Source organism: Cylas formicarius, unplaced genomic scaffold (assembly GCF_029955315.1).
Source record: "Cylas formicarius isolate icCylForm1 unplaced genomic scaffold, icCylForm1.1 PGA_scaffold_2__14_contigs__length_35257938, whole genome shotgun sequence".
In the NCBI taxonomy this organism is placed as follows: domain Eukaryota; kingdom Metazoa; phylum Arthropoda; class Insecta; order Coleoptera; family Brentidae; genus Cylas; species Cylas formicarius.
Window position 1 is genome coordinate 6509078 of NW_026844319.1, and position 26295 is coordinate 6535372.

The following is a 26295-nucleotide window of genomic DNA, read 5'->3' on the forward strand; positions in this document are numbered from 1 at the left end:
CGACTTGGCTTCGGAGGTTGTTGAGGATCGTTACCATCGGCGATGCTGAGTATTGTCGGTTTCTTTCTCCGGCATTTGCAAATGAAACAGCAAAGTTTAGTTTCAGGGGTTTCAACTCTGGGGGTTGAAACTTCTCTGGAATTTGAGGACAGCAATCATATGGAATCTTAACGGCGTGGCTCTTGTAGGTCACGTTCTTATATTCTTCGACACAGTGTTTAGCTCGTACTCTGGAGTTTCCAATAAATGCACTCGAATTTGTGCAGCTTTTTAGATCTTCAGGTATTACATAGAGTAAAGAATCGTCATCACGCGCAATATATTTTATTGTTGTTGCAATTATATGAAATAAACGTGTTCGATTGTCCAAAATTGGAATAGCTAAAACACGATACAATGTGTATATTTCAGGTTCTATTAAGGTTATTCTTCGTACAAAAACAATTTTATTTTCAGTTTGAAATGCTTCTAGCTCCGTAATATCTACGTACCTTGCAATGCTCGAAGTATAGGGTGGTAGTGATAAATTATTTTTTGTCAAGGATTTTGAAATTTCCTGAAGAGAAATGACTAAATCTCGTGGGTAAATAATAGAACAATGTAAAACTTTGATTCGTCTGACCGTGATTGCGTTTAATATATCGTTAAGGTAAGACTCTAGGTATACATAACCTTCCGTAAAGCTTTCACAAAGATTAAGTGTTTTAATTTGACATTCGTAAAATGCTACGGTGTCCGAAATATCATAGAGAGATTTTTGAATTTGAGTTAGATCTTGATTAAAAGTTTCTTCGTCGATTCGGAGAGTTGTAGAATTAAAAGATTTTGTTACTTTATCTATACATTCATTAAAGTATTCGCCGTCTGTAGGGTCTAGGTTTCCGGTAATTGTGCTGTGTGTTTCATAAGGGGAAAAACCATGTGTTTTATTCTTTGTGTTGTTGTAGCGGATTATTGCGTATGGAAGAGCATGAAAGGGGTGTTCTTTTGGAGTTTCGACTTTATGAGCTCGGATCATTTCTGTGAGCGTGGCATGGAATCTTTCTAGTGATCTATTAGATTGTGGGTGGCTAACGCTGGAGAAAGTTAACTTTATATCGTACAAAAGACAAAGATCTTTGACAAGGGAGTTATCAAATTCTCGGCCATGGTCACAATGTACTCTAAGAGGAGTTCCAAAATGTTGGAAGTAGAGAAGAAGGGTAGTTACAATAGTAGAAGCTTTTTTATCTTTTATTGGATATGCCTGGGTGAATTTTGTGAGTTCATCTCTTATGGTAAGGGCGTAATTACGAACTAGGAATTCGAAAATATCGATGTTAATGCGCTCAAAAGGAGTTTTAGGAGTTTCTTTAATAACTAATGGTGTGCTGAAGTTTTTACGATAGATTTTGCCTTTTTGGCATATTTCGCACTTTCTAATATAATTTTCGTCATCTTTGGTCAAGGTTGGCCAATTGTATTTTTGTTTTATTCGCTTAATTGTTTCATTGATTCAGCGATGTAAATTATTTTTTCCTGAATGGTATTGGTCTAAAATGATAGGGATTTCGTCTTGATCGAGAGTTCGAACTATATCTTGGCCGATTCTTAGTTTTATATCTTTTTCGGAAAATATAAAGGAGAATACTTCTATTATGGGAAGTTGTAAATTATTTTCAATACAATATAGTTTTGAAAGGTCAAAGTTACTTTTTGCTGTGAATAAAATATAGAATAAATGTTGAACTACAGTTTCATTGTCATATGGAAGAGGGATTATATAATATTTCCTGCCTTTGACGGTTTTGCTAGAAAAAATGTTAATTTTGTTAAATGTAAAATTTATATCTTCTTCAAAAATATCGTCCATTATTTTGTTATGCAAATCATCAAGTTTTGATTGCCAAAAGAAAGTGACAATATCTTTGTGGTTTTTGTCGAGAAGTTGCGAATTAGAGGCTTCTATTTTGGAATAATCTATAAGGGATATGGTTTTGTCAAGGTATGCGAAGTTGTTGTATTCTTCTGTAACTTTCGCTGTGTCGTCTTCGATATCTGAATTATTAGAATTGTCATCGTGAACGATTTCTTCTTTACTTGTGGATGGTCGGTTGTGAATGTCATCGTTATTGGATGCAAGGATAAAAATTTTCTTTTGGAGATCGACACAATCTTGAATATGGTTAATTTTAACACGGGATAGAGCGTCTGCGTTCTTATTTATTTTACCGGGCTTATACACAATGGTATAGTCGTATTCTTCAAGCTTAAGACGCCATCGAGCTAAACGAATACCAGGATCATTTATCGAAAATAGCCAAGTTAAAGGACTATGATCAGTAACGAGAATAAATTTTCATCCGAACAGATAAGGGCGGAAGTGCTTGACTGCCAATACTAGGGCAAGAAGTTCTCATTCTATAGTTGAATATTTCGTCTCTGCATTACATAGAGTTCTAGAGGCATATGCTATGGGAAGGTCTTTTCCAATTGGACCTTGTGAAAGAACTGCACTAATGGCAAATACACTGGCATCGGTGGTTAGGACAAAAGTTTCCTCGAAATTTGGATAAATCAGTATTGGGTCACGTATTAGAGCGTTTTTAAGTTCGTTAAATGAATTTTTGCATTCTGAATTGAATACGAAGGGTGTGTCTCTTTGGAGAAGTCTAGTTAGAGGTTTTAAGATCTTAGCGAAATTGGAGATAAAACGTCGGTAGTAACGGGCTAAACCAAGGAAGGATTTAATGTCTTTTGGTGATTTTGGTTCTGAAATTTCTGTAAGGGCTTTCTTGAAAATCCTGCTCTGGTTCGCAGTTTTCTGGATGGTTAGAATAATGATTTTGAAGTTCATTATCTTCTTGAAGAGTGTAATTTTCATGTGAAAATCCCTGGAAATTTCCGGAATAACCGTCGATGTAGATCGGGTTTGAGTTTACATGACGAGTTCGCTGCGGGTGTGGATTCATAAAATGTGGCTTAGGATAGGAGTTTGAAGATTTCATCGGTATTTGATTCGAGTTGTTACTAATGTTGCTTTGTTACTTACTAGATCAAATTATACCCAAATTACCTTTCAAATTACCTTTTATTTATAAATATGTTGACGATCTTCTTTGTGCGGTACCATGTGACCAAACAGATATAATCTTGAGTATTTTTAATTCTTTCAACACCAACCTACAATTCACAATTGAACATGAAAAAGACTCCTATGTCCCCTTCTTAGATACCAAGGTTATTAGAACTAACAAAAATGAAATTATTTTGGATTGGTACCAGAAAGAAACTGCCTCAGGTAGATTTATTAATTATTATTCCTCTCATCCACAGAACCAAAAATATAATACAATTATAGGCATAAAAAACAGAGTTACACATTTGAGCCATGACAGTTTTGTTCAAAATAACCTGAAAAAAATTTTCAACGTTTTTGTCAATAACGGATATCCAAAACATATACTTAAGAGATTAATCTATAACTCCAACACATTTGACGGACCAACAGAGGAACCAGACGCTCGGATGTGTTACAGAAAGATACCTTATATTAAAAACCTCACAGAATCTATCATAAATATTTTCAAAGAATTCAAGGAAATAAAAATTGCTAAATATAATACTGAAAAAGTCTCTAAACTTTTTTCTAGAGTGAAAGATCCAACTCCGCTACTATATAACTGTAATGTCATATATCGATTGTCGTGTTTGGGTTGTCAAGGCTGTTATATTGGACAGACCTCACAGTGGTTAAAACAACGTTTAACACAGCACAAAAGTGATTGCCGTATTCATAAGAATACTTGTGCAGTGGTTGAGCATTATATAAAAACAGGACATGAATTTGACTACAGCAATTCAAAAATTTTGCAATGTGTCAATAATTATAAAGCCCGATTGTTTCTTGAAATGTGCCATATTAACAAAAACAAAAATTCAATTAATTACAAGTCTGATACACAACAAATAAGCAATATATACTGTAACATTTTTCAGTTAAACCACAGATAATGTAATGTTCGGCCACCGAGTAGCGTATTCGCGTTGCGTTGTTGATCCACGGAGTAGGTTATTTTGATGCCCCTTTTTTTGTCATTATTTAGATCGATTGTTTTTGATTGTTTTTTTTTGTTTTTGTTTTTTTTTCGGTACCCCCGTTAGCGCAACTTTTACCTACCATTATTAAGAATTGTATACTAAGTGTTTATCCGTTTGTTTCATTATGTCGCTTCGTTCATTTACCTTAACTGTAAGGTATGGTTTTTGAGGAACTATGTGGTAGACTCTAATTTTGTAAGTATTTCTCACGATTGTTTTAATTGTCTGTTATATAATTTGACCTGTTGTTTTCATTAAATTTTAGTTCACTCCTGAAGAAGTCAACAAATAAATTGACGAAATATTGAGTGTTAAAGAAAAAAGGAGCTTTCTATTTTAACCACGGACCGCTACCCGATATCCTTTGAATTCAAATAAGTTTAGTACGGTCGATATAAGAAGAAATTCCTGCAAATCCTGCATCCGACTGGAATCCTGCAGACGTTTTGCCAAAATCTCACTTGGCATCTTCAATGCTCGCGCTCCGAAAACACTTCGAACACTGTGTGCGATATCTGGCGTTGTTTGGGGTACAATATAATTTATTATATTGTACCCCAATGAAATGAACAATGAAATGTTAAAAGTTAAAAGACAATTTGGTCTTACACCAATTACAACTAATGGTGCAATTTTTGCGTGTTTGTTTTTTGTGAAAGGAGAAAGGTTTCAATTATGGCTAATTTAATGTATCACTTGGCACTTTTTCTCGCAGCAGTGATGCGATACATTTTTAAATGGCAATAATGTGAAAATTATAAACAAATTCGAATAGTCACGTTTTGGAATTAGGGGATGAATAAAGGCTTCAATAAATTTTTAAATGAAAGCGAAAATTTATTAACTTGCGTAGGATGTCCATTAAGTGAAGAAGAAAATATAATAGGGTTATTAAGATATTTAAGTAAGTTAAGATATTTTGTATTTTATGAAATATGGCAAGAGAAGTGAATAGTTAAATTCAACATGTACTTTCTCTATGTATTAAATCAATTTTGAAGTTTACTAAATAAATGAAAAGCAAAATACTAAATTGCTCACTACTACAAATTTAAAACTGTAATAACCAGGTCATTGGAACATTTAAAATTATTTGCTTCATAAAAAAATCTATTAAAAATTGTTCATGCAAAAGAAAATAACTTTTCGGAAAAATGAAGGAAATTTTTAATTCCATATAGCGTGGTCACTTGGTCACTTAGGTGTGCCACATATGGGAAAATTGTTTATTAATTGCATATTCTATAGCCATTTTAGGTGGGTTTAAGTTAAATAGTATACAAGGTTCGTCATAAAAATATAAAATTTGCACTGAAAATTTTTATTCCAAATCTCATTAGGGAAAGTAATTTAGAATTAAAAAAAAACAAGAATATAAAACAACATAACTTTAATAGTTTTAGCGTTTTTTACATTGGGGAAAAGATTCCGTATTGGAAAAATTTCCATAAACCCTTATAAACTGTAAAATTTTTGGCCGGGAATTATACATAATATACAGTAGCTTTGTTATTTGATACGGAATATTTGGGCTAGAGTATTTGATATTAAGAAATGTAAGAATCATGTGATGTTAACAGGTTATTAGAGGTTTACAAAATTATATTCTAAAATTTCTCGGTGTGGTACATAGTTTTGAACTAAATTTGTAGGAGCATCTAGATATTGATCGCTGTATGTCAGATTTTAGTTAATTTGTTATAACAAATTCTGAAACCATCTGGTTTTAATTTTTTACTTGTTTTTTTTTTTCGAAATATTGCGGTATTCGTGTCGTACCTGATTTTCGTTAGACAAGTAAAATATTTCAGATGAACAACTGGAGAACAAAACTGATTTTGGGCATGGTCATGACAACCCATAAAAAGTTATTAGATCTTCCAAAATATGAAACTACAAAGGGTACATCGTACATCGTACGAACGCATGTACATACAGGAAAAAGAAAGAAGGTCATTGGGAGTTGAAAAATCTCAAAAATGGTTAACAGATAACACACTACGTGACGAAAAACTAGAACTGGAGCAGCATATAGTTACCGTATCACACAGTGGACAATTGGACGGCACTGGTTATCAATGTCGAATTATTGATGGGAGGAGTAATGCAATGCAATGCAATGTAACGCAATATTTAACTTGAATTTTCACCAAGAAATATTTCCCTCATCATTATGCTGCACGCACGCGATACCTAGTGAGCCAGTGAGGTAGGAAAGCGAAAAACATTCTTTAAAAAACCTTCACTAAATCATCAATGAAATGAAAAATGTCACTGGTTCTTAGACTAGGTATTATTTCTTTTATGATTGGCGAACTATCGATAATTTTTTTGTTTTTTCTGTTTCTGTTGCGAAGTGTATAGAAAAGAATATTGGATGGACCCAAAAACAAAAAAAGCTGATAAGGACTGCTTTCGAAGAACATATTAAGTCTAAGAAAGCGCCCAGAAAACATGAAGTGCAAGAATTTATGAAGAAACAATCTAAGCAATTTGAAAATAAAAAGTGGATACAAATTAAGTCATATGTATACAATTGCTACAAATAGGCAGTCACTGGATGACTGTCAACTTAAAAAAAACGACAAACTAATTCAAATGGTTTGTTAGGAATTTCCATTTATTACTTAAATAACAACTTTTTACAACAATTTAAAGTTTAGTTTTTTAGGTATAGGATATTTTAAGAAGAATATTTCATTTATTGGAAAAAGTTGTCTGATATTTTTAGAAAGAAATTTGATTTAAAGTGAAAGCGCAATACTAATGATTTTGATATTTTAGAAATAAAGTTTTTTCGAGGTGTTTGTTTTGTTTATTACATCTTTTATCACCCGTTAGAGCACTTAAGTAGGACATGGAGTTGTTATGGTTAATTCAAAACATGGGACAATCTTAATCAAATTGCTTTTTAAATTTTCTAATTAAATTAAGGAAGTCAGCGATTAGGAGGAATTTATTAAAATTAATCGCAATACTATGTACTCAGTATATTTTAGTTTTGACGGCTTTTTGTATAATGCCTAGACAGAAAAAGTCTAAATTTGTATTATGTCTACGACATTTATATTAACGAAGTAGATAATTAGGCAGATTGTATTAAAATTAATAGGCTAAACAAGGTGCGAATACTATGCACTGAGTATGTTTTAGGAGGGGCTTTAAAACATTCAAAAAGCGTATACTGTATACTGTATATTACCGGCAAAAAGGCTAAACAAGATCCGAAGATTATGTATTTTGTATATTTACAAGGGCTAAAGAAGATACAAATACAAATAATATTCGAGTGTTCGAAGTGTTTTCGGAGCGCGAGCATTGAAGATGCCAAGTGAGATTTTGGCGAAACGTCTGCAGAATTCCAGTCGGATGCAGGATTCCAGTCGGAGTTCAACGAGCGAACGGATGATATCCCGGAATATAGTGTCATCACATTTTTCCATCCGTGAATCAATACGTGAGAATACATATATATATATATATATATATATATATATATATATATATATATATATATATATATATATATATATATATATATATATATATATATTATTTATTATATAATATTAGCTATTTGTTTGCAAGTGCCGAAATCAATTTTATGGCCTGTCTGATGTCGGTGCTGAAACAAAGCAGATGTTGTTTGTTTCTTTCTTATGGCTAAACGATGTTCCTCGAGCCTGGCTGAAATCCTTCTACGTCAGGCTGCACGATCCGCATGCTACACTGTATACTCCTTGGTTTTCCAGAGTAATTTTTTGTTTTGGGTTTCTTAGGATTGCTCCGATGGTATGATCAGGTTTGTATGCCGTTGATATGTCGTGTTTCCGTAATATTCGGCCGATTTTGTCAGTAACCCCCTTGATGTATGGCAGGACAGCGATCGATCTTTGTTGGGTCTCGTCCTGCACTCTCTGCTGCGGCTGTTGTTGTTTACTGATTGCCTTGCTGATGGTGCGCCTTTGGTATCCGTTTTGTCGAAGACAGGTACTAATTTTTTTCAGTTCTTCATCTCTGTTCCTCTCGTTTGTGAGCCTGAAGGACCGAGCAATTAATGTATTTGCCACTGCCTGTATCTGTGATGGGTGGTGGTGAGATTTAGCGTTCAGATATATATTAGTGTGTGTTGGTTTTCTATAGACAGTGTGTTCCAAATGTCCATCTTCGGCCCTTGTGATGTGCACATCTAAAAAGGGCAGACTGTTATCCTCTTCAAGTTCTATTGTAAATTGAATCCTTGGGTGAATGGAATTCAGATGATATAGGAATTTCAAAAGCTCCTCCTTGCCAAAAGGCCATACAACAAATACGTCATCAACGTATCTTGTCCATAGTTTTGGCTTCCGATTTGTCTTCTCTATTGCTTTCTTTTCGAAGTAAATCATGAAGAGGTTGGCAATCACAGGTGAGAGAGATGATCCCATTGCTGCTCCATCTATTTGTCGGTAAATTTTCCCGTTGTACATAAAGCAAGCGTTTTTCAGGCAATGTCTTGACAGATCTATTATGTAAGGCGGACACCTCAATACAAGAGACGACGCTCTGCATTTATCCAACACGTGGAGAAAGATAATCAAACAGCAGAGCGATGCGCAGCAGCCAACGGGGACATCGCAACTACGATCAGGCGAAATTAACAACGCGACAATTCGGGGGTCGGTGCCACCTCCCCCCACGCACAAGCAGCCCCGTTACCATCTCCGGCGCAGAGTATAAATACCGCACGCACCGCCGATAACCTCCCAGTGTTCGAAGTGTTTTCGGAGTGCGAGCATCGAAGATGCCAAGTGAGATTTTGGCGAAACGTCTGCAGGATTCCAGTCGGAGTTCAACGAGCGAACGGATGATATCCCGTAATATAGTGTCATCACATTTTTCCATCCGTGAATCAATACGTTATATATATATATATATATATATATATATATATATATATATATATATATATATATATATATATATATATATGTGATGAGAGAATGTCATTAGACCGTTAAAATCAAAGTAAAAATGGACATAATAACCTCGTGATGAGAGAATGTTATCAGACCGTTAAAATTAAGTAAAAATAGATATAATAACCTCGTGATGAGAGAAAGCCCTTACGATATCCCACCAGACGAAATGTCTCTCGACTCGATTTTCGAAATCAGTTCCCAAATTCAAACCCTGAATTTAGACAATATGAATCCCAATCTAAACTTTCCAGAACAGAACTTCTGTTAAACCCTCTTCTTACGGTAAATTCTAAAAAATTATACTATATTTTTGACGCTACGCAAAAATTCAAAATATTAATAGATACAGGCGCAGGTATTTCTATTTTTAAATATAAAACCGCTGAAAATTACAGAACACGAGTTCCAGAAAATATTACCATCCAAGGTATAACAAATCAAAAACTTTTCATTAAAGAATCCACACTTATTCCATTCACGGATAACGACAAACATGAAGTCTATCTTTACGATCTTGATATCGAATTTGACGGAATTCTCGGTTTAGATTTTCTTGATCACTACCAATGTATAATCAATTTAAAGTCCAAAAAACTTGTAACGAATTTCAAAACAATGCCTTTACATAAAGTAGCACACGAACCTGTTTTTCCCAAAATTTGTAAAAAACCTGAACAAAATATTCAAAATCGAATTTCAGTCGAACCTAGGACCGAAAGAATTTTCAAATTAAAATGTAATTTAACAAACACAGACGCTATTCTCCACTCTTAAGAATGCGAAAAAGTTAGGTTACCTAATGCTTTAGTTAAAGTAAATAGCAAAGGCGATTTTTTTACTACTATTATTAGCGCTAATGCTATCCCAAAAACTATAGATTTTTCAGATTTATCTATCGAACCTTTTAATACAAATCTTAACGACAAAGAAATAAATACTATTTTCAATTTAAATTCTCAACCTGTTGATAGGCGCGGTATAATTCAATCCCAGTTACGCACCGATCACTTAAACGAAGAAGAAGAATTAATAACACAATTATGTCTTGATTTTCCTGATATATTCTATTTAGAAGGAGATCATTTAAGTTTTACTAATGAAATTAAACATACTATTGAAACGAACAACGGCAGACCGATTTTTACAAAATTATGTAGGTACCCACATGTCCACAAACAAGAAGTAAAGTCACAAATCAACAAAATGCTCGAACAAGGAATCATTCGACCTTTCACTTCTCCATGGTCTTCCCCTGTTTGAGCTGTCCCAAAAAAATTAGACGCTTCTATGAAACAAAAATGGCGCGTAGTCATCGACTATCGCAAACTAAATGAAGTCTCTGTCGACGATAAATACCCCCTTCCCAATATTTCCGATCTTTTAGACCAGTTAGGCAGATGTCAATATTTTACTACTTTGGACCTAGCCTCTGGGTTTTGCCAAATTGAAATTGATCCCAAGGACGTTGCTAAACTGCATTTTCAGTTGAAAATGGTCATTTTGAATTTCTCCGTTTACCCTTCGGACTAAAAAGTTCTCCATCCACTTTCCAACGTGTCATGGACAACATTCTCTTAGGTCTTCAAAACGAACGATGTCTCGTTTACATGGACGATATTATCGTTTATTCCGCTACCATACACAAACATATACAAAATGTCTTCAAACGCCTTCGTGGTGCAAACCCCAAACTCCAACCTGACAAGTGTGAATTTCTTCGAAAGGAAGTAGCTTACTTAGGGCATCTCGTGACCCCAGATGGAGTCAAACTCAATCCTGACAAAATAGACGCTATTCAAAAAATTTCAGAACCAAAATCACCAAAAGACATTAAATACTTCCTTGGTTTAGCCGGTTACTACCGACGTTTTATCCCCAATTTCGCTAAGATCTTAAAACCTCTAACTAGACTTCTCCAAAAAGACACACCCTTCGTATTCAATTCAGAATGCAAAAATTCATTTAACGAACTTAAAAACGCTCTAATACGTGACCCAATACTGATTTATCCAAATTTCGAGGAAACTTTTGTCCTAACCACCGATGCCAGTGTATTTGCCATTAGTGCAGTTCTTTCACAAGGTCCAATTGGAAAAGACCTTCCCATAGCATATGCCTCTAGAACTCTATGTAGTGCAGAGACGAAATATTCAACTATAGAACGGGAACTTCTTGCCATAGTATGGGCAGTCAAGCACTTCCGCCCTTATCTGTTCGGAAGAAAATTTATTTTCGTTACTGATCATCGTCCTTTAACTTGGCTATTTTCGATAAATGATCCTGGTAGTCGTTTAGCTCGATGGCGTCTTAAACTTGAAGAATACGACTATACCATTGTGTATAAGCCCGGTAAAATAAATAAGAACGCAGACGCTCTATCCCGTGTTAAAATTAACCATATTCAAGATTGTGTCGATCTCCAAAAGAAAATTTTTATCCTTGCATCTAATAACGATGACATTCGCAACCGACCATCCACAAGTAAAGAAGAAATCGTTCACAATGAAAATGCTAATAATTCAGATATCGAAGACGACACAGCGGAAGTTACAGAAGAATACAACAACTTCGCATACCTTCACAAAACCACATCCCTTATAGATTATTACAAAATAGAAACCTCTAATTCGCAACTTCTCGACAAAAACCACGAAGATATTGGCACTTTCTTTTGGCAATCAAAACTTGATGTTTTGCATAACAAAATAATGGACGATATTTTTGAAGAAGATATAAATTTTACATTTAACAAAACGATTATTTCATATAATTCCAACAACAATAAAATATATTGCGCGTGATGATAATTCTTTACTCTATGTACTACCTGAATATCTAAAACGCTGCAAACAAATTCGCGGCAAAGAAAGAATCTGTTTTAACTTAATGCAATATCCCATCGATAGAGAAGCCCTTTGCTAAGCACAGTTGCTTAGACATTCCGATCGTGTTCCTGTTACATGTCAATCTTCAATCGTCTTGGCCTCCGATTACAATGTCATAGAAGTCGACTTTAATTATTGTGGAATGTGGAAAAAGAGACCTCGTAGCCGAAATATTGAAAACTAATTCTTTACTTAAACTACAAGCGAACTGCAGTGCATTTTTTGGAAGCTCCAGAGTACGAGCTAAATCCTTTGTCGAAGAATATAAGAACGTGACCTACAAGAGCCACGCCGTGGAGATTCCATATGATTGCTGTTCTCACATTCCAGAGAAGTTTCAACCCCCAGAGTTGAAACCCCTGAAACTAAGTAAGATCGACACCGACGACCTTAACGTGGCCCAACATAAATTGCATGAATATTCGGAAAAATTAGAAAACTTACTTCATCAACCAACCCTTCAGAAACATTCTCACTGGCTGACAATTATTTCTATTATTTTAATGACTGTTTTAGTACTTTGCTATTTTGTTTGCAAATGCCGGAGAAAGAAACCGACAACACTCAGCATCGCCGATGGCAACGATCCTCAATAACCTCCGAAGCCAATTCGAAGACCCCTGCTCCCGATGCAACTTAAATCACTAACTCCGAAAAGACGGACTAGCATCCACCCAGAAGTAACTACCCGAGAAGCTACGCTTTAATTAGTCTACGAAAAGCTGCAGCAAGGCTCCACCTTTTCACTTAATGGGGGAGCTGTTATATCCGGAAATCCTATTGTCCACATGGGTTAAATCTGCAAGAGTGCAACGATTGCGAAAACGTCGTGTCAACGATATGTCGCAACATCCGCAGCCGTCGACCCCGTCAACGTCAGCATAAATTTATTATAAATACTAATTTTTATTGTAAAACGTTGTCTGATAACATTCTCTCATCACGAGGTTATTATATCTATTTTTACTTAATTTTAACGGTCTGATAACATTCTCTCATCACGAGGTTATTATGTCCATTTTTACTTTGATTTTAACGGTCTAATGACATTCTCTCATCACATATATATATATATATATATATATATATATATATATATATATATATATATATATATATGTGATGAGAGAATGTCATTAGACCGTTAAAATCAAAGTAAAAATGGACATAATAACCTCGTGATGAGAGAATGTTATCAGACCGTTAAAATTAAGTAAAAATAGATATAATAACCTCGTGATGAGAGAATGTTATCAGACAACGTTTTACAATAAAAATTAGTATTTATAATAAATTTATGCTGACGTTGACGGGGTCGACGGCTGCGGATGTTGCGACATATCGTTGACACGACGTTTTCGCAATCGTTGCACTCTTGCAGATTTAACCCATGTGGACAATAGGATTTCCGGATATAACAGCTCCCCCATTAAGTGAAAAGGTGGAGCCTTGCTGCAGCTTTTCGTAGACTAATTAAAGCGTAGCTTCTCGGGTAGTTACTTCTGGGTGGATGCTAGTCCGTCTTTTCGGAGTTAGTGATTTAAGTTGCATCGGGAGCAGGGGTCTTCGAATTGGCTTCGGAGGTTATTGAGGATCGTTGCCATCGGCGATGCTGAGTGTTGTCGGTTTCTTTCTCCGGCATTTGCAAACAAAATAGCAAAGTACTAAAACAGTCATTAAAATAATAGAAATAATTGTCAGCCAGTGAGAATGTTTCTGAAGGGTTGGTTGATGAAGTAAGTTTTCTAATTTTTCCGAATATTCATGCAATTTATGTTGGGCCACGTTAAGGTCGTCGGTGTCGATCTTACTTAGTTTCAGGGGTTTCAACTCTGGGGGTTGAAACTTCTCTGGAATGTGAGAACAGCAATCATATGGAATCTCCACGGCGTGGCTCTTGTAGGTCACGTTCTTATATTCTTCGACAAAGGATTTAGCTCGTACTCTGGAGCTTCCAAAAAATGCACTGCAGTTCGCTTGTAGTTTAAGTAAAGAATTAGTTTTCAATATTTCGGCTACGAGGTCTCTTTTTCCACATTCCACAATAATTAAAGTCGACTTCTATGACATTGTAATCGGAGGCCAAGACGATTGAAGATTGACATGTAACAGGAACACGATCGGAATGTCTAAGCAACTGTGCTTAGCAAAGGGCTTCTCTATCGATGGGATATTGCATTAAGTTAAAACAGATTCTTTCTTTGCCGCGAATTTGTTTGCAGCGTTTTAGATATTCAGGTAGTACATAGAGTAAAGAATTATCATCACGCGCAATATATTTTATTGTTGTTGGAATTATATGAAATAATCGTTTTGTTAAATGTAAAATTTATATCTTCTTCAAAAATATCGTCCATTATTTTGTTATGCAAAACATCAAGTTTTGATTGCCAAAAGAAAGTGCCAATATCTTCGTGGTTTTTGTCGAGAAGTTGCGAATTAGAGGTTTCTATTTTGTAATAATCTATAAGGGATGTGGTTTTGTGAAGGTATGCGAAGTTGTTGTATTCTTCTGTAACTTCCGCTGTGTCGTCTTCGATATCTGAATTATTAGCATTTTCATTGTGAACGATTTCTTCTTTACTTGTGGATGGTCGGTTGCGAATGTCATCGTTATTAGATGCAAGGATAAAAATTTTCTTTTGGAGATCGACACAATCTTGAATATGGTTAATTTTAACACGGGATAGAGCGTCTGCGTTCTTATTTATTTTACCGGGCTTATACACAATGGTATAGTCGTATTCTTCAAGTTTAAGACGCCATCGAGCTAAACGACTACCAGGATCATTTATCGAAAATAGCCAAGTTAAAGGACGATGATCAGTAACGAAAATAAATTTTCTTCCGAACAGATAAGGGCGGAAGTGCTTGACTGCCCATACTATGGCAAGAAGTTCCCGTTCTATAGTTGAATATTTCGTCTCTGCACTACATAGAGTTCTAGAGGCATATGCTATGGGAAGGTCTTTTCCAATTGGACCTTGTGAAAGAACTGCACTAATGGCAAATACACTGGCATCGGTGGTTAGGACAAAAGTTTCCTCGAAATTTGGATAAATCAGTATTGGGTCACGTATTAGAGCGTTTTTAAGTTCGTTAAATGAATTTTTGCATTCTGAATTGAATACGAAGGGTGTGTCTTTTTGGAGAAGTCTAGTTAGAGGTTTTAAGATCTTAGCGAAATTGGGGATAAAACGTCGGTAGTAACCGGCTAAACCAAGGAAGTATTTAATGTCTTTTGGTGATTTTGGTTCTGAAATTTTTTGAATAGCGTCTATTTTGTCAGGATTGAGTTTGACTCCATCTGGGGTCACGAGATGCCCTAAGTAAGCTACTTCCTTTCGAAGAAATTCACACTTGTCAGGTTGGAGTTTGGGGTTTGCACCACGAAGGCGTTTGAAGACATTTTGTATATGTTTGTGTATGGTAGCGGAATAAACGATAATATCGTCCATGTAAACGAGACATCGTTCGTTTTGAAGACCTAAGAGAATGTTGTCCATGACACGTTGGAAAGTGGATGGAGAACTTTTTAGTCCGAAGGGTAAACGGAGAAATTCAAAATGACCATTTTCAACTGAAAATGCAGTTTAGCAACGTCCTTGGGATCAATTTCAATTTGGCAAAACCCAGAGGCTAGGTCCAAAGTAGTAAAATATTGACATCTGCCTAACTGGTTTAAAAGATCGGAAATATTGGGAAGGGGGTATTTATCGTCGACAGAGACTTCATTTAGTTTGCGATAGTCGATGACTACGCGCCATTTTTGTTTCATAGAAGCGTCTAATTTTTTTGGGACAGCTCAAACAGGGGAAGACCATGGAGAAGTGAAAGGTCGAATGATTCCTTGTTCGAGCATTTTGTTGATTTGTGACTTTACTTCTTGTTTGTGGACATGTGGGTACCTACATAATTTTGTAAAAATCGGTCTGCCGTTGTTCGTTTCAATAGTATGTTTAATTTCATTAGTAAAACTTAAATGATCTCCTTCTAAATAGAATATATCAGGAAAATCAAGACATAATTGTGTTATTAATTCTTCTTCTTCGTTTAAGTGATCGGTGCGTAACTGGGATTGAATTATACCGCGCCTATCAACAGGTTGAGAATTTAAATTGAAAATAGTATTTATTTCTTTGTCGTTAAGATTTGTATTAAAAGGTTCGATAGATAAATCTGAAAAATCTATAGTTTTTGGGATAGCATTAGCGCTAATAATAGTAGTAAAAAAATCGCCTTTGCTATTTACTTTAACTAAAGCATTAGGTAACCTAACTTTTTCGCATTCTTAAGAGTGGAGAATAGCGTCTGTGTTTGTTAAATTACATTTTAATTTGAAAATTCTTTCGGTCCTAGGTTCGACTGAAATTCGATTTTGAATATTTTGTTCAGGTTTTTTACAAATTTTGGGAAAAACAGGTTCGTGTGCTACTTTATGTAAAGGCATTGTTTTGAAATTCGTTACAAGTTTTTTGGACTTTAAATTGATTATACATTGGTAGTGATCAAGAAAATCTAAACCGAGAATTCCGTCAAATTCGATATCAAGATCGTAAAGATAGACTTCATGTTTGTCGTTATCCGTGAATGGAATAAGTGTGGATTCTTTAATGAAAAGTTTTTGATTTGTTATACCTTGGATGGTAATATTTTCTGGAACTCGTGTTCTGTAATTTTCAGCGGTTTTATATTTAAAAATAGAAATACCTGCGCCTGTATCTATTAATATTTTGAATTTTTGCGTAGCGTCAAAAATATAGTATAATTTTTTAGAATTTACCGTAAGAAGAGGGTTTAACAGAAGTTCTGTTCTGGAAAGTTTAGATTGGGATTCATATTGTCTAAATTCAGGGTTTGAATTTGGGAACTGATTTCGAAAATCGAGTCGAGAGACATTTCGTCTGGTGGGATATCGTAAGGGCTTTCTTGAAAATCCTGCTCTGGTTCCCAGTTTTCTGGATGGTTAGAATAATGATTTTGAATTTCATTATCTTCTTGAAGAGTGTAATTTGCATGTGGAAATTCCTGGGAATTTCCGAAATAACCGTCGATGTAGATCGGGTTTGAGTTTACATGATGAGTTCGCTGCGGGTGTGGATTCATAAAATGTGGCTTAGAATAAGAGTTTGAAGATTTCAGCGGTATTTGATTCGAGTTGTTACTAACGTTGCTTTGTTGGAACGAATTACTTGCTGATGCGTACTTCTACATTGATTTGAAGTATGGCCAATTTTATTACAAAAAGTGCATTTGGGTTGCTGAAGAGGGGTTCGAATATTCGCAGAATGTGATTTAGAAGGATTAGATTTGACAGATTTTTGATTTTCAAAATATGAGAGTTGGAGTTCTCGACGAATCCTTGCTTGGGCTTCTAAGAGTGAAGTGGGATTACTAGCACGAATAAGTTGACCTAATCTAGGCTCTAAAGCTGTAAGAAGTGTATTAAGGGTCATACTCTCTGAATCACTAAAAGAATTTTTTGTTGCGTTCTTGCCATATTATAAGCACAATCACACGCTTTTATAAAATTTCCTAAAAAGATTTGGTCACCCTCAAATTCAGGTACGATACAGAAAATTTCCGAAAGTTTATATGGTTCAACTTCCAGCATTGTACTAGGTTCAAACACATTTTTTTTGTTTTAAACATTGCTAAGTTAAACTTGCAGACTAAAATTAAATCAATAAATAGGTAATTTTCAACCTTGGGTAATCGAACGTAATAAATTCAACAATGTTGCAAATTAAAAATAAAATAATTCGTAATGATTCTTAACACTTACTGTACTATTTTCATTGCTGCCTTTCGAGACGGTGATGGGTTTCTCCTTGTTCCGGTACGATGGGGCTGTCTTCGTTGTTCCCTAGATTTAGGGGTCGGAATCTGCCGCCACTAGTTAGAATTCTCGTGTTCTAGCAACGTGAACAGATCCTACTCCGAATTCCTGCCTCTCGAAACGGTGATGGAAGGTTCCTTGTTCCGGCACGACTGGGCTGCGATGGTTCTTCTTTCCGTTTAAGGGATTGGAATCCGCCGTCACTAGTTAGAATACTCGTGTTCTAGCAACGTGAACAGATCCTACTACGACTGCGCCAATTTTTATATTTCACTTTTCAAAAATAACTTTTTAAAAAATATATTTATTAACTTTAAATCAAAATGAAAATGGACATAATAACCTCGTGATGCGAGAATGTTATTAGACCGTTAAAATTAAAGTAAAAATGGACATAATGACCTCGTGATGAGAGAATGTTATCAGACAACATTATTAGTATTTATAATAAATTTATGCTGACGTTGACGGGGTCGACGGCTGCGGATGTTGCGACATATCGTTGACACGACGTTTTCGCAATCGTTGCACTCTTGCAGGTCGGTGGCATTTAAACCATGTGCACAATAGGATTTTCGGATATAACATATATATATATATATATATATATATATATATATATATATATATATATATATATATATATATATATATATATGACTTAACACCAGTGGATTTCATCTTGTGGGGACATGTTAAAGATCATGTTTATGTGAATCGCCTCACAAGAGCAGAGGAATAACTCCGTTTATGTTAAGAAAATATACGCAAAAGACTACGCATGTGTATATAAGTAGAACTTATTTTTGAACATTTATTGCGCAATAATAATAATTAGAAATAGGATAAGTTAATTTGTAGTAATAGTAGACTGCATTATCGAACGGAACATAGGAAATCCCATGCAAATTTTTAGGTGTCCAGATATTGGCTTCTCTATACATTTTATAGCAAAGTTGTAATTCATCTTTTTAAAGGAGTCGGTATGAATAAATTTTAATAAACCGATCTTCAGTTATTGAATTAAATATGATGGCAAAATTGTAAAAACTTGACATCAAGCTGGACTATCATATATCAAATAAATGTTGGTTTACAATATGCTTTCACACACTCAAAATAAACTGAGTATGTAGGTATGTTTTCATAAGGATCAAACTCATACTCGGTTCTTAAGGCCTACTTATCCCTGAAAGCGTCCTTGGAATGAATTTCATTTAAAGCACGGAGAAGAAAGCTGAAAGGAACGACTAGAAATTTGTTTCTTAAGTTCATTATTAAATATAATTTTAAATTATAATAAAAATTCGGCTACAAAACATTGCTAATAAGAAAGATTTTCAAATTTAACATTAACTGTGGAGTCAGTTTTCAAGTGACTCCACAGAACCAAGTCGTTCGGCGAGAGGTCAGGTGACCTGGGTGGCCAAAGGATTCGGTACCTTGGGCCAATGATATTCCCGTTAAAAGTATTTCCCAAATACTCCCTAACCATATGGGAATTATGGGCGGGACAACCATCCATCTGGTACTAGAACTCCTGATCTGCGCGAACAACTTCTTCAAGTGCGGGTTCAATTTGATTGTGTAATAAGTCCAAATAGGTTTCTGCCGTGAGGTTACCGACAATTTTGATCATTTGGTTCGTGAAATAAATGTTTTAAAAAAAATCCCTCATTATTTCAAAAAAAAATGCTACTCTTGTCTCTTTATCGCCTTTGTAGAGTTCTCAGTGATTTTCATATTTATAGGAAAAACATTTGTTTTTTTTTTAATGTGCGCAACACTGTGGGTTGATGTTTATTTACAGCTTGTCCAAGAATCCTCGTACTAATCATTTTGTTTTCCTCCACATGCAGTAAAATGTTCAAAACTAAATTATCCCTTTCTTCTATTCAATTATCGACATTTTTAGCTAAACATTTGTAGTTATTTATTCGGTGTCTTTGGATTCTAATTGGGTAATAATACAGCAGGAAAATAAAATGAAATCATTTCAGATGCTGCTCTAAGACTATTTCTTGCGTAATACCACTTAATTATGAATTGAATAACGCATCTTTAGCTGTAATTTAAGCGCATTTAATAACGTATAACAATCACAAATAAAAATATTGTTACTGTCATGAATTTTTGTGTTATCATACTAAAAATGTATTTTACTGGTGTTTGATTTATTACCTAAACTACAAAAATTTTCTAATGAAGATTGACTTATTAAAATTTATTCAAACTCGACACATGAGTTAATCATAGCGACCCCTTCAAAAAGTTATATTACAACTTTGCTACATAATGTACATAGGAAGCCAATATTTTGGCACCTAAAAATTTATATCACCCGGTATATGAAATCATCCAGAATTAAATCCCAAACCCAATAAAAGTACGAAATACAGTGTATTCATAAAAAAAAGTTTTTTAATTAGAAAAACATTTTTTGATGGTCATTTTGGACCACCCTGTATAATAAATGTTCACCATAGATAGGTCAAAGCACTAAATATTAACCACTTCCATGGATCCATAATAAAAAAATCCGAATTTTAGTTTTCAAGCGTAACAAAAAACATTTTTCCAAAGACCTGTTTTTCCGCAAAAAATTGTCCATTTTTATCGAAAACTAATAAACTTTTCGTATACTATATGACGATAAAAAATACTCAAAAAGTAAGCGAATAATTAGAATTTTTTAAAATATTTATAGCATTCCCTTAAAAAAAATAAAGTTCCTTATTGTCCTGGATAATGGAGCACCTTGTATACATAAAAAAACTATAAATGAAATATAAAGTTAGTGTCAAACACTATTTGTAATTAACTTTTTTCCTCAGTGTTTTACTAAGGCATAGGACCACCTTAAATGGACCTATATTTAGCATAAAGCTTATGCATATGCGTGAATCTGAAATCATTCAACCAACAGTTTACCTTTTCTATTATATTAACGAAGGATTAATCTCCTTGCTTGAAAGCCTAAGGTTCCTAGTAGACATTTAAAATAAAGGTCCTCGGTTTCGCACGCTTCCTTTAGAGCCGACTCCGGCCCTGCCTCGGAACGCTGAAGCTAGAGGCGATTGGCGAGTAAGTCTCGCCTAAACTCGCGTTTAGCCTTTCACTGTCGTCCCTATCATCGCCAAAACATTTATAACCATTACATGAAAATTATCTCCGCACGTACGACAACGTACAAACGGTTGCGTAAAAGACTTTTCATTTTTTACTGCCGAAAACACCGCACTAAAATAAAATAAGCCATTCGTGTCGTATAGCGATCGCAACAACATCGCACGCTGGCACGATTCTATTCGACTGGCTCCTCCGGTCTCGGTCCTGCATTCGCCTCGACATTCGTAATTTCAATAAATTGCAATGCGCACGTGCTATCGTACGAGTTAGCTCGGTCGGCGATCCTCAGATATACGAGGCGGCTTCGAAACTTCCTGCAAAACACTTTAGCCTGTCCACAGAATGCAGATGTCTTACTTGTGCGAAACTGGAAAAATAGGGGACAAATAGTTTATGACGTTTTCTCGAATTTAAGAAAGACCGTTAAAATTAATGTTACAAAATACAAAAGATTTTTGATAGTTTATTAGCATCAAAAAACAACACAAAAAGTTTGTCACAAAGAATGATTCTAAACACCTCACATGCTTCAAACAACCTTGATATCTGTGAACTTTTTCCAAGCTTCTTTGAATCTTTTAATCATCTGGGACCCCTTCAACAACAAGAATATTTTATTGTTGCTGGGCTGGACGGTTTTCCTTCGATATATATATATATAAATCATGCCCCGATCTCTGTGAGCCCTTCTTTTTGCTAAACAATCAATCCGTCTTAACTGGTAAATATCATGGAAAAACCGTTCAAGTCATGCCCATTTTGAAATCCGGTGCCAAGAGTAATGTAGCTCCCTACAGATAAAATACACCACCCAACTCTTGCGGTGAAACTGGAGATTTTCGGTGCGCAGTATGTTGTTGTTAATGGGATAAAATCAAAGAAGTACAAATAGAACATCGAGGGTACCTCATGGGTCGCATTTGGGTCCCTTCGTGTTTGCCATTTTCCCGTATGATCTTGGCCAGTGCTTTTTGCCAGTGTTTGTACGCAGATGATCTCACAATTTCGAAATTATTTCACTTAAGGGCAGACTACGTCTTGTTGAAGGAAGATTTTTCAAATTTTGAAGAATATTGTTCTCTGGACAGATTGTTTGGTACCCCTGACAAATGTCACTGTAATTTATTTACAAAAAAATTATCACAACTGCAAATTAAGTGATCTCTACCTAGGTAACTACAAACTGAACTTTTCGGACTCTGTAATGGACCTGAGTATTACATTGAATTCGGGGCTTCTTTTTGACATGCAGGTAGAAAACATTGTTCAAAAGTCTTTAAAGAGTATTGGATTAATTTTACAGGTGACTAGTGGGTTTAATAATAAAAAATATTTAATAATACTTTTTTACAGTATTGTCAAACTTTTATTGGAATATGCTACGCCAGTCTGGAATCCAATGTATTTATATATCGCACATCTGGAGAGTGTACAATGAAAATGCTCTAAACTTTAGATTTTGATTTATTATTTCTTTATAAAGTTGGAAACAATTTGATTGAATCTCCACTCGTTTTGGAAAGAATCTACTTTAACTGTAATCCCGACATTCTTCGAAACACGCAAACGTTCGGTGTATCTAATATCATTCAAACTACTCGTTAACGTCTCATTTTACATTTATAATGTTAATTTGCATGTAATGTTTTTTGAGAATGTTAATAAACGTGACAACCTCGCACACCGAATAAGCCCGGGTACAACTCGCCGGCAGCGAGTTCTCAAGGAGTTTTCACATAAGGAACTTGAGTATTTTTCTACGTTCAATTCCAATCACGAAATACAGTCCAGGACATTACCACTCACCATTTGTTTGGCCCTGACGAGCAGGATGAAACCGGAATTCAAGTGAATATTGACCCATATTCACAAGAATACGAGTCAAGTTTTGTAGTGACAGTTGATCCAGCAAGAGTCAAGTGGATATTGACACATATTCACGCAACAAGACAAGTCAAGATTGGTAGTACGGGTAGCTGGTCAAGCAGGAGTAAATATTGACATATATTTACACGGACACGCAAGCCTAGCAGCGAAAGCGACGAGTTGAGCATCCTTTCAATTCTCACACAAGTAAGATCTTTCCATTACTGCCATTTTATTCGAGATTTCTTATTAATTTTATCACGCCTTTGAAATGGAGGATTTAAACAAACTAAAGCTTAAACAAGGTCAATTAAAAGCCCAATTAACAAGGGCTGCGACCTATTTCAATACGCTAGAACAATCACAATTAAGTGAAGCCCACTTTTTCGAATTAAGTACTAGTTTAGAGAAACTTGAATCTATTTTATCACAATTTGAGGAATTACAAGATGAGATCGAATATCTAAGTTCACTTTCACAGCTGTCTTTTGATTCAGAAAACACTGAGAGAAAATATTTCGAAAACAATTATTTCCAAATTGTCGGTAAATTCAGAAACGCTATTCAAAAATTGTCTGACGAAAACACCTCCCAGAAAACGAGTGATAGTCATTCTAATTCAAGAAAAAGTAACAGTTCTGAAAATGAACTAATCAATAACACAAATACAAGTTGCGGCACTAATTTTCCTAGTTTTATAAAGCTTCCGAACGTCAAACCACCAACCTTTAACGGTGCTTGTGAACGTTGGTTAGAGTTCCGAGACGCATTCAATTCATTGATACATGAAAATACAAGTCTAGCGCCTATCCAAAAATTTTACTATTTAAAGCCGCTCCTAGAGGGTGAGTCATTAAATTTAATCGCGCCAATCGAGGTAGATAGATTGATAAATAGATTCATTTATTGACTACGTTTCGTACAAAAGGAACGTACAATTGTAGCAAGTCAGAAGTTATATTCAAGTGTAATAAAATCACATTAAAAAATAACATAAAAACACACATCTAATACAAACAAAATTATACAGTACTATAAAGTTTTATAGCGCATCGATACCAGTGACAGTGTCAAGGTATGCTCGCAGGGAGTAAAAACAAAGACGTTGTAGAAATTCTTTAATAGTATGTTTAAATTTTCTATTGCTCATCTTTTTCACGGTACCTGACAAAACATTATACAATTTCAGGTTCAACGAGTTGCTCTCAGACTTCCTCAGTCTAAACCTAGGCCGTCTAAGGAGATCCGAACGAGTTGGATAGGCATGCGATTGCCATGCCTATTCAACTCTAGCGCTAAAGTTTCCTTTCGTTCTTTGTATCTCTAATAACTGGTAGTAGATATAAATTTTTTAAAATAAGGTTGACAATGGTCCCTATATCCTATATTAGCAATGACTCGAATGGCCCTTTTCTGCATTCTAGAAATCCCCACAGCAGCTGAAGAATCACCCCACAGCACCGTGCCATAGCATAAGTGTGAATGCAACAAAGAAAAATAGACCATACGCAGAGTCCATGTTCCTATCATGCCTCTCAGTCGTCGAAGAACGAATATGTTGCTGCACAATCTATTTTTCAGGTCTGAGATATGTTGTCTCCAATTTAGACTATCATCGATCCTAATGCCAAGCAACTTGACGGACTGTCCACTATTTACCAAGCAATTGGTGGAAAACACAATACTCTGGGTCTTGTCTAAATTTAATTTAAGATAATTATTTTCGAACCAGACATGAGCCCTGTCGTCCAACATGCCAACCCCAACGGACAACTCCTCGACACTCTCAGCAGATGTAGTGAAGGATGTATCGTCGGCAAACATCACGCAGTGATTGGGTGCCAAGAAATGATAAAGGTCATTTATGTAAATTGTAAATAATAGCGGGCCCAGGACGGAATCCTGGGGCACTCCGCTTACTACTGATTCAAGTGATGAACGGTCATCCTGGTATTCTACAAACTGCTGTCGGCCCTGCAAGTAGGACGCTATAAGATCTAAGGGCAGACCTCGTATACCATATCCATATAGCTTTTTAATAAGAAGCTAGTGAGAAACACAGTCGAAGGCCCTGGAGAGATCACACAAGGTCAAACCAACTAATTCACCCCCCTCGAGGCCCTCAACTATCCCACTCACAACTTTAGACACTGCTTGGATCGTCGAACACCCTCCCCTAAACCTAAACTGACCAGCACAAAGACATTTGATCTTATTAATATAAGAAGTTAGCTGATCTTTTAGTAAGATCTCAAAAAATTTTCCGAACAAAGGCACGATTGAAATCGGCCTATAGTTGTTAGCATCATTTATATCACCAGCCTTATGGATTGGAACTACTCTCGAAATCCTAAACAGCGACGAAAATACACCTGTGTCAATACATTTATTAAATAAAGTGGTTAATGGCAGTGTAATGTACTCAACCAGTCCCTTCACCAAGACACTATTGATATCATAAGCATCTCTAGAATAAGATTTTTTTAATCTTAGTATGGCTCGGTACGTATCATCACAAGTTATCGGATGCAAAAAAAAGTAGTTTCCTCCAGTGGAATCCCTTCAACACATACACTGTGTACATTGTGATTCACCGTTAAGATCTTTATAATATTACTCAATACAGAACTTAAAAAACTGTTAAGATCGTTTGCTGATAAATCAGGTTCTTTATCACATCTCCCAAGACAATTTCTTTCATAGTTAACGATTTTCCAGACATCTTTGTTTTTATTGGTTGATTTTTCGATAAAGCCATCAAAGGCAGCTTTTTTGGTTTGTTGAATTTTTTGTTTATATTCCTTATTTAGTGATTTATACGCTTCTGTATATAGAGGGTTCTGTGAGACTTTACTGAGAGTTTTAACAGCTGACACTCTGTTTCTAAGAACTACAAGATCTTTATCAAACCAGTTCACCAGTGATTTTTTATGAGGAACGTTTTTAACAGAAAAATTTTGTTTGATCAAGTCTTGAACTTTGTCCAATATAAATGAAGACATAAAGTTAACATCGTTAGAGCCAAGGCAAATATTCCAATCCACAGCCTCCAAGGACTTCCTAATATTCACAATACCTGATTTGGCAATAGTTCTAGTTTTTTTTAGTTCTGACTCTATCCGCCCTACCTATGCTAAGTTTAATAAACTGTTATTTTGTTGGCCCTAGCCGAAGCACCAGTGCCAACAACAGTAGAATTGACCTTCGGCCTCCTTTTGTGTCGCACGGTTTTGTATCCGTCGGTTTTTGGATCCGTCGAATCTTCGGTACCGAGAGAAATAGCGCTCTCTAGTACCTGTCTCGTATTAATTTCTCCAATCGCGACTGCGACGTCCCCCCGGGTTATTTCAGGCTGTGTATTATTTGCCTGTATGTTTGTGGTGGGGTTTTGATTTCGGGTGCGATTGACTGGCCGTTGATTATTTGCAGAGTACTGCACATTACTATGTGAAACAGTTTCCTGCGCTCGTTGTTTTTGTCTATTATCTCTGTTGTCCAGTTTGAAATAGTCAATGCTAGATGGCGGCACGATGTT

General features: G+C 35.4%; 1 protein-coding gene across 4 annotated transcripts in view; it reads right to left on the reverse strand.

Annotated features, from left to right (window-relative positions):
* Positions 1–21059, reverse strand: part of LOC132698014 (uncharacterized) — a 69170-nt gene extending 48111 nt beyond the window's left edge. Inside the window, exons 1-2 of one of the 4 annotated variants that reach the window (XM_060663842.1) lie at positions 20947–21057; positions 20697–20892 (exon numbers count right to left, since the gene is read on the reverse strand). Coding sequence is in view for 1 of the 4 variants with exons in the window: in XM_060663839.1 (XP_060519822.1) it covers positions 17712–17725 (14 nt within the window). In the remaining 3 variants the exon portion in view is untranslated. Of the gene's footprint in view, positions 1–17711; positions 18036–20696 lie in introns of those variants that run through there. The other 3 variants (XM_060663841.1, XM_060663840.1, XM_060663839.1) reach the window with 3 other exon arrangements.
* Positions 21060–26295: the final 5236 nt, after the last annotated feature.